The 8852-nt window shown below is 39.5% G+C and overlaps 2 protein-coding genes and 1 long non-coding RNA gene across 3 annotated transcripts; 1 reads left to right on the forward strand and 2 right to left on the reverse strand.

Moving 5' to 3' along the window:
* Window positions 1–1171: 1171 nt before the first annotated feature.
* LOC146716772 (uncharacterized) lies at window positions 1172–3044 on the reverse strand. Its single transcript, XM_085468329.1, has 5 exons — window positions 2721–3044; window positions 2284–2640; window positions 2065–2175; window positions 1814–1857; window positions 1172–1718 (listed from the first exon to the last, which is right to left on the reverse strand). Exons 1-5 carry the CDS (start codon window positions 3034–3036, stop codon window positions 1602–1604), a joined length of 945 nt encoding a protein of 314 aa, XP_085324455.1. The 5' UTR covers window positions 3037–3044; the 3' UTR covers window positions 1172–1601.
* Window positions 3045–5612: 2568 nt separating this feature from the next.
* Window positions 5613–5955, reverse strand: LOC146716773 (uncharacterized). The gene is made up of 2 exons (XR_014922254.1): window positions 5855–5955; window positions 5613–5767 (listed from the first exon to the last, which is right to left on the reverse strand). It is a non-coding gene; the product is annotated as an uncharacterized LOC146716773 (long non-coding RNA).
* Window positions 5956–6261: 306 nt separating this feature from the next.
* LOC146716774 (zinc finger MYM-type protein 1-like) lies at window positions 6262–8529 on the forward strand. The gene is made up of 3 exons (XM_085434680.1): window positions 6262–6346; window positions 7090–7438; window positions 7539–8529. The coding sequence occupies exons 1-3, from the start codon at window positions 6262–6264 to the stop codon at window positions 8527–8529; spliced, it is 1425 nt and encodes a 474-aa protein (XP_085290806.1).
* The last annotated feature ends 323 nt before the right edge of the window (window positions 8530–8852 follow it).

The following is an 8852-nucleotide window of genomic DNA, read 5'->3' on the forward strand; positions in this document are numbered from 1 at the left end:
AACAAGATATTTAGTACATTTGTACATGTAAGATATGAGTTCATTGTTTGAGAGTGTGGTAGTCGAGATTTTATCGTTTTTATATTAATTCCATATTTTATGTTTATTTAGACATTTTGCGTGACTTCATCGAAAGTAAAGACTATTTTTGTTTTATAAAGCATTTAAAAAAGAAACTGAAATGTAATGAAATGACACAGACAGGGCACAAAGACACATAAAACACACAGATATTCATCCCCAGATGCAAACATAAACTGGACCCAAACGCAGACAATGGAGATGAATGTGGATCTTTAACAAAAACGAGCCTTTATTCTTGACTGCACAAAAAGCTACAAAACAAAAGGTGGCGGAGGAACTGAGAAAAAACAAACAAAAAGCTAAACCGGGAAAAGCTCAATTAAAGAACATGAGGAACATAGAAAACATTACCAAAAACCTGAAACTGGAAACGCGGAACCTAAGACATGGAAACCTTGAGGAGGAAATGCAGGGTGAAACACGGGGGATGACAAACAGGAGAAAACGCAGACAATCTGACAGAGGCAAGCGCACACTATATATTACACACAGAGAAGTGAGGAAATGGCAGGCAGGCAGGGAACACAGCTCACAATAATCAGACGAGATGAGACCAGGTGGAAGCAAAACAGAATACACTGATGCACAAGACTCTCCGAAGTAAAACAGGAAAGGGGAACATAGAACCAAGAACACTAGACACAACACAAGTAACACAAGGGAGGCACAGAGAACACCTAAACACTGGAAATAATTACAAATAACGAATAAACTAACAAAATCAATGAATATTAATAAACATAAACTGGGAGTCACTAGACTCCGGACCCTCAAAGCAAGTCATATTCATCATAATACATGTCATTATTATTGTTGTTATTATTGCTGTTGTTGTGAATATTAGCAGAGATGATGCATTGCAAGGCGGTCCGTGCAGCTGTGCATGATATAACACTAACATGCAAACTAAAATGGGACTAGGTGACCTAGCATAAAAACAACGAAAGCTATAATTCACATTCAAATTTCCATTCAACTATTTAAGGTAGAAACAAACTACATTATCTAATCTTAAAAAAAAACCCAAAAAGCAGCAAATATAAAGTCAAGCTCACCTAACAGGAAAGACAAACAGGCAATACAATGCTACTGCAGTAACAAACAACATGGCTGCAAGGCTCAGTTCAGATAAACTCACCAACACAGTTGATCCTGACTCTCACATTCCTGAATTTATACTGTCAGTCTGCACAAGTGTTTTCTCACACTACAGTATCTCCAACAAAAACAATTTGTTTTTACAAGAAAAGCTTCTAATTCAGCAGCACTCAACTTAATTTCTCTTACAAAGGCAGAAAGCTACCTATGGAATGAGCGGGACTCACGTCTCCTCTCCAACAGGAGTGTGAATCCACTGATTAAATCACATAGTAGTTTGAGGATTTTTTTTTGTTTTTGTTTTTCTTTTGCAAAATTTTAAGTTGATGTGTTGATTTTTCTTTTCTTTGATATTTTTTCCTAATTTTCTTTTATTTTCTGTGTTTTTGTTTTTTCAAGAAAACACACAACACTTGAAATCAGGATTTAACTTGAGAGTAGACACTGTCCTCAGCAAAGTCTCTCTTCCTTGTGCTTCTCGATTTTCTTTCACTGAAGTTCAGTGCAACATAGTTTACATGGCCATCAGTTTCAGCCTGTGTAATAAAGATATGCAATAATAACAACCAGGTGAAATAATAATAATGAGCTTTTCAGTTTTAATTGAATAACAAGCATTTTCATTACTTACTGGTTGGTGTGAGGTGTCAATTTGGTCTTCCGATATAGCATTTTCTATTCATAAAGATGAATTCAATTATTATGACAAATACAAAATAGTAACATGCATTTGATGTGGCAACTATTTCAAAATGTATTTCCTAACATATAAATATATAACACAAAACATTTAATATGTATTCATATTCATATTTAAACAATGGAAATGCTACTTGAATAACGGGGCAATCTTAGCTTTGGAAATCATCATACAACACTTACCTTTATTTTGTATTCTTTGGTTGCAGATGAGGAAAACATTTCCAGTGACAGAAATGACCAAACACACTATTATTAAGGCCAGTTGAATAAATGCCGACTGTGTTTTTTCCACTACAAAACAAACAACCAGAAAGATATATCAAAGTTTCCAAAAAAAATCACTCATATGCTGCCAACATACCTTGACTATAACTTCCAGTAGTAAACAAAAAATCATACCAGCTTTCAGATCGGTTCCATTTCCAAATAATATCTCCCCACATGTGGCCACAGCACAATAGTAAGTCCCTTCATCAGAGGAGCTGATGTTCTTAGAGAAGCGATAAACACAGCTATTCTGAAGGTCAGATGGTTTTTCACATTCATTGCTTCTCTTTCTGCCAGTGTAGATGATGCTAGGATGAGATTTGTCTGAACCAGCTCTGAACCAGAACATATCACGATCCCGTGCATATGTGTTGTTGTCAGAGTCAGAGAAAACTGAACACTGGAGAGCTGTTGTGTCTGCTGGATTGACTGGATCTGATACAGCTGGCCACTGAACGACAGTATAGTTTGATGCCCTCTGAGTGTTTCCTGTTTATTAAAAATATAAAGACAATCGTCAAAACATGCTCCAACACACTAATACATTTTTTGAAAGTATGCCAGTTTACCTTTTACTAACAAATATGTCCCACTCCATTCAGGATTAAGCCATTCAATGATTCCACAGTGATAGATTCCTTCATCCTCTTGGACTGTCTTCAAAATGGTCAGATTGCTAAATGTTTTTTTATTACATGCGTCATATCTTGATCTAAATATTTCTTGACCATAGTGAGGTGGTGTAGTTCCATACAGTGTTGAAATCAGTTTGAGCTCATCCCCGATACTCTGCTTGTACCAGTGGACTTCCAAAGTGCTGAGCTCTTTATTGCTGGGTAAAGCACATGTTAACGTTGCTGGTTCACCAAGCTGAACGATTTTCATTGGAACCAAAGAATCTGAATTAAGAGAATACAGAAAAAAAATGATGTGAAAATGTTCAAATGCAAAATAATTCATTTTATTTTCAACACATTTTTTTCTATTTGACATAATTTATCTTCATAGAATAGTTGTGGAGAAAATTAAAGAGCACTTACATCCTTGATGAAGAAAGAGCAAAGTAATCCACAGCACCATCATCATGACACTGCTCGTTGTTGAGAACACGGTCTTTCAGTGAGTGAAGGAGGCAAGATGATCATGTTAGGTAAGGCTGTAAAATGATTCTGATTGGTTAACACATATAGATTCAAAAGGACCCTTCACGTCACACTGGTTCCCTCCTGGGCTCTGTAAAACATTTCACCTCTCTTTGATATTCTGTTGTAATTATCCATTTGGTTAATTTTTACTTCTCTCTTGGTGGTTATTCGTTCTCTATTCCTTCCTTTTCTTTTCATCTGAAGGACATAAACAGTGGAACAGTCACCACTTCTGTTTGTGGTGTGTAGTGCAAGAAATAACACAAAAACATTACATATTGAATTTCTGATGAAATTTGACATCTTGACTTGGAGAAAAGCTGGCGCACAGGATGAAGCGAAGGCTTTTGCCCAACTAATGTGCAACTTTATTTATTTATATGTTTTTGCATTTTTCATAACAAACCAATCAGCACTTGCATTGAATGTCACCCATGTTAACCCCATGGTGGAGCTAGAGGTAAAGACAGAATAATGTTACCTCCAAGACCTTAGCTGGTATACACTGTTTTACTTTCTCAATCAAAATGGCATGTCTTCTTTGCATCAGCTGGCTGTATAAAGAATATCAAAATACCTATACAAAGATATGGTATAGACCTAAGTTATGAAATCAAATCATTATGTTCTAAGACAGTTTTCCTTTATTAGTCTGAGCAAACTCTGCACAGCATGGACTGATTTCATGTCCTTTGAGATTGCAGATTTCAAGATCAACAATTGTACACTGCTCAAAAACTTCAGAGAGGCACTTTGAAAACATATCAGACCTCAAAAGTCCTGAGGCATCTCCTCCCAGATCAGGATCAGGGCATCAGTGAGCTCCTGAGCAGTCTGAGGTGCAACCTGCTGGTGTCAGATGGACTGAAACATAATGTCCCAGAGTTGTTCTAATGAATATAGATCACTTGAACATTGGGCCCATTCAATTCCTTTATCCTCCAGGACTTGCCTGCATACTCTTGCAACATGAGGCCATGTATTCTCATAGTCTGTCAGTGGATCCAAGGACATCTAATGGCAGTAAGGGTACTGGTGCCTATCACTTTGAGGTCTGTGAATTTTTCCACGGATTTCCTTCCTCAGACCACCAGTGACCCAACAACAAACTGGTCATGCTAAATGATATTACAGGAATGTTTTACATGGATTCTACAGACGCTTTCCATCTCTTGCATGTGCTCAGGGTGAACCTGCTCTCACATGTAAGAAGCACAGGTCACCAGTGGTAGATCCTGTTCGTCCTTGCACAAAAGAGTATATACCAGTCCTGCTGATGGATAAGGACCTTCTATAACCCAGCTCTCCTAGATTAACTGCCTGTCTCCTAGAATCAATTTAATTCAATTCAGTTCAATTCAGTTTTATTTATACAACGCCAAATCACAACAGTCGTCCCAAGGCACTTTATGTTGTAAGGTAAAGACCCTACAATAATACATACAGAGAAAAACCCAACAATCATATGGCCCCCTATGAGCAAGCACTTTGGCAACAGTGGGAAGGAAAAACTCCCTTTTAAAAGGAAGAAACCCCCTGCAGAACCAGGCTCAGGGAGGGGCGGGGCCATCTGCTGCAACCGGTTAGGTTGAGAGAGGAAGACAGGATAAAGACATGCTGTGGAAGAGAGCCAGAGTTTAATAACGAGCCAGCATCAATATTCTTGAGACTGTGCTGGGAGATACAGCAATCATATGTGATGTGCTATTCTTGAGGAGTTGGACTACCTGTGTAATACCTGTAGTGTCCAGTAGTAATTGAAAAATTGTGCTATCAGTTATAATTGATTTGATGACATACGCTGATTGAAAGGTGTTTCTTTGTTGTTGTTGTTTTGTTTAATTTAAGCCCATTCTTAAATCTATTGAAAATTTGTAGACAGTGAAAAGTCATGAGGAGGAGTCACAAGGAAACCAGTCAATTTTAGTCTGCGCTACCAATTCTGCCAAGAGGAGTGATCCAGTATCCATTCAGAGTACCCAAAAGCATCTGGGGGCATAAAACCAAATATCATTGGAGGTGTATGCATATATCAAAGCCTATTTATAAACGTTTGACTTTGTGTAGATAGAAGAGAATGCAAAAAATACATTAAAACTTATAAACCCTATCATTCTAGGTATTTTTGTATTTATGCTATTTAATCATTCTACCTTGAAAGAAATCATTAAAAGCTCCAAATTGCCATGACATTCGTGCCTATGATGAGTGTAAATGCATCCAGAACAGTATATCACCTAAATAAACTGTTTCTGTCACGGTGTGGCATGGCACACCGTGGAAGGAGTGGGGAAGGAGGACCCAGGCGCGGTGCTCTACGTATAGACAGTGTTTATTTACAGAGGGTGATATCAAACAACAATAAATCCCCGTGTTTCTCCCCAGACTCCCGTGTCGTGTCCTCCAAGTGCTCTCTGCTCCCGTGTCTGCACTCCCGGTGCTCGCTGCTCCTTAAGCCCTCCACGCTCCTCCTGCGGGAAACAATAGCGGCAGCAGTCAGGACACTGAACAATGGCAGGCATATACTACACGACCAAAACCTAAACTGGGTAACTAACGTGGAGTCCCAAGCAATGATCCCGCGTCGGTGGGAGCTCCAAGACTCTCCTAAGTAGCTCCCCCGACGAGCCCTGATCAGCGGCAGGTGTGTGGCTTCGGGTGTGGCCAATCCTTCCACAGGGCCACACCCAGTGCCGTAGCTCCGCAAACGCACATAACGCACACTGCGTAGGGCACCAAATGGCCGGTAGGGCACCAAAAAAATCAGGGTCGTAAAAAAAAAAAGTAAACCATATTAATACTATAAATATCATATGCATTAATATGGTTAAACAATACAAAAGCAACATAAAACAATTTTCCCGAGAAAAGGGGTGAATCTGCTTTGTGCCCTGTCTCCAGTCTCCTCCTGGTGCCCCCCCACTCCCAGTGGTCTGTTCTATAATTGGTAAACACCTGTTTGAACATGGCCTCGAAACGGCAACAGGAGTCGGGAGCGGAGAAAAGAAAGAAGAAGAGGAAGCGTGATGAAACTCAGGCGTCGCTTGCCGGTAAGGCAATGTTTAAATAATAATAATAAAAAAAGTTCATTATTGTAGCCCTTGCTTGCACGCTCATGTCCGTCAACTCTGTGATAGCTCCTGTTAGCAGTGTTCATACTGTGTTAACAAATGTTGCAAATGATTGATGTTGGGTAGTTTGTTTACGTTGTGGATATGAATATAGAATGGACTACTAAAAGCAACTCATCATGGTCACTCAATTGACGGTTTTCAGATAACGTTAGCAATCGTGACTCACGATTGCTAACGTTATCGTGATTCGTGAGACTAGCATTTCCCTCCTCAGGTTGCTAGCTGGCTAACGTCATGCATGCTACTGATTAACCTTAACTTTGGGATAGGTCAGTGATGCAGTCAAGTATTATTATCAGATTAGACAAGATTACTTTGTATGTTGCTGCATTTCAGGATATCTATAAAGACGCATATCTTATTTATGCCATTGACGTCTGAACACACAAATAGTTCTCGTCTTTCTTTAGGTTCATAGATCAAGGGCGACATCTGTTGGTGAAACTGTAATATGAAACCTATATCTTCCAGTAATATAGATTTCCTACTTGCGCATTTATATCAAATTATGTACAGCATGTTTATATTGCCATTTGCCATTATGAAAATCTATACATGTAAAATATAGTTAGTAATTTTTAAATGTACCACATTCCGCGCCATTGTGAAGCAAATCCAGTTGGCAAAATACTTCTCCATCATTCTTGACTGTACTCCAGATGTGAGTCACACTGAACAAATGTCAGTCATAGTACGCATTGTTTGTTTCCAAGCACAACCAGATATTAAAGAATACTTTCTTGGCTATATAAATGTGGAGCAAACAACTGGCCTTAACCTGTCCAATGTTGTCCTTGACAAGTTGAAGGAGCTTGGCATTCCATTTGAAAACTGTCGAGGACAGGCCTATGACAATGGGGCCAACATGAAGGGGAAGAAGCAAGGTGTTCAGGCCAGACTGCTACAATTAAACCCGAGAGCATTGTTTGTGCCTTGTGGAGCTCACACGATGAATCTGGTCATAGCTGATGCTGCCAAGTCCTCTCCAGATGCAACTGGCTACTTTGGGTATTTGCAGAAGTTGTTCAATTTCTTTTCCAGTGCCACCCAGCGATGGGCCATTTTAACAAAACGTGAAATTGACACTTAAATCTTGGAGTGACGTTAGATGGGAAAGCAGGCTTCAAAGTGTAACTGCTGTCCGGAGTCAGACAAAAGAAGTGAGGGATGCTCTCCTGGAGGCCAGAGAAGCTGTAAGTGATGCAGTCGCAAAGGTGGAGGCTCAAGTGCTTGCTGAGGAAGTAGCCTCATTTCGATTTTTGATTTGCTCCATCGTGTGGTGTGAACTTCTTACAATCACAAACCAGGTGAACAAGTTACTACAGTCCAGCTCCATGCAGCTCGATGTTGCTGTCAGGCTCTTTGACACTGCCAAAAGTAACCTCTCTAAATACAGACAGTCTGGGTTTGATGAGGCTGTGTCAGCTGCCAAAGAACTCTGTGAGGCCCTGAACATAGAACCACAGTTGAAGGAGAAAAGGCTCAGGAGCACAAAAAGGCAGTTTGCATATGAAGCTGTTGATGAGCCCCTCCATGATGCCCTTAAAAAGCTTGAGGTCACATTTTTCAATTGTGTTGTGGACTCTGCTTTAATCTCCCTACAGGAGAGGTTTGAGACCATGAATCAAGTGAAGGAGAAATATGGAGTGCTGCTTGATTTCAGCAAAGTGAATGGGATGTCCAAGGAGGATTTAAAAAAACACTGCACTGAAGTACAGAAGACACTGACAGATAAGGGAGTAGCTGACATTGATGGACCTGAGATGATGCAGGAAATCATCAACCTTCCTCAGCTGCCACCACAGACGTCTGCTTTGGAAGTGCTGTCATTTTTACATGACAATCAGCTTCAAGAGGTATATCCCAATCTGTGGATTGCTCTGCGTATTGCACTGACCCTGCCTGTCACAGTTGCCTCTGCTGAGCGAAGCTTTTCAAAGCTCAAACTCATTAAAACGTACCTGCGTTCATCAATGGGGCAGGAACGTTTAAGTGGTCTGGCTGTTATCAGCATCAATGGTGACGTGGCTCAGAAGCTATCATATGATGACCTTATAGCTGATTTTGCAACCAGAAAATGCAGGCGTGTGCCTCTCTAGGCCCTAGAGAGGCACACCACGCCTGCATTTTCTGGTTGTCAGAGTATGCCCTAGAGTCTAGGGCATACTCTGACAACGAATTGTAAAAATGTTTAACATAGTTACTTAAGGAATGTGGCTTTTGTGTTCAAATTCTTATTTTTCTTATTTAAGTTTCTTATTTAAATTCTATTGTGAAACTATTTGTAAATATATTAATAATAATACTATTATATTATATATATTATTTTTTTATAAAAAAAATTACACATTATTGCCAGGCTCTTTGTTCTTGTTCCAATGTTCAATTTTTGTTTCAGTATTTATTTGTAACAGTATTTTTA

Source organism: Copadichromis virginalis, linkage group LG2, assembly GCF_057382275.1.
Source record: "Copadichromis virginalis isolate Kocher_CV1m ecotype Utaka linkage group LG2, C_Virginalis_male_GT1.1, whole genome shotgun sequence".
Taxonomy (NCBI): domain Eukaryota; kingdom Metazoa; phylum Chordata; class Actinopteri; order Cichliformes; family Cichlidae; genus Copadichromis; species Copadichromis virginalis.

Coding starts and splice junctions, on each gene's coding strand:
- LOC146716774 (XM_085434680.1), top strand. CDS start 6,262: ATGGCCTCGAAACGGCAACAGGAGTCGGGAGCGGAGAAAAGAAAGAAG. Junction 6,347..7,089: donor AACTCAGGCGTCGCTTGCCG/GTAAGGCAATGT, acceptor ACTGTACTCCAG/ATGTGAGTCACACTGAACAA. Junction 7,439..7,538: donor GATGCAACTGGCTACTTTGG/GTATTTGCAGAA, acceptor GAGTGACGTTAG/ATGGGAAAGCAGGCTTCAAA.
- LOC146716772 (XM_085468329.1), bottom strand. CDS start 3,036: ATGAAAATCGTTCAGCTTGGTGAACCAGCAACGTTAACATGTGCTTTA. Junction 2,176..2,283: donor TGGAACCGATCTGAAAGCTG/GTATGATTTTTT, acceptor TTTGTTTTGTAG/TGGAAAAAACACAGTCGGCA. Junction 1,719..1,813: donor TTGACACCTCACACCAACCA/GTAAGTAATGAA, acceptor TTTATTACACAG/GCTGAAACTGATGGCCATGT.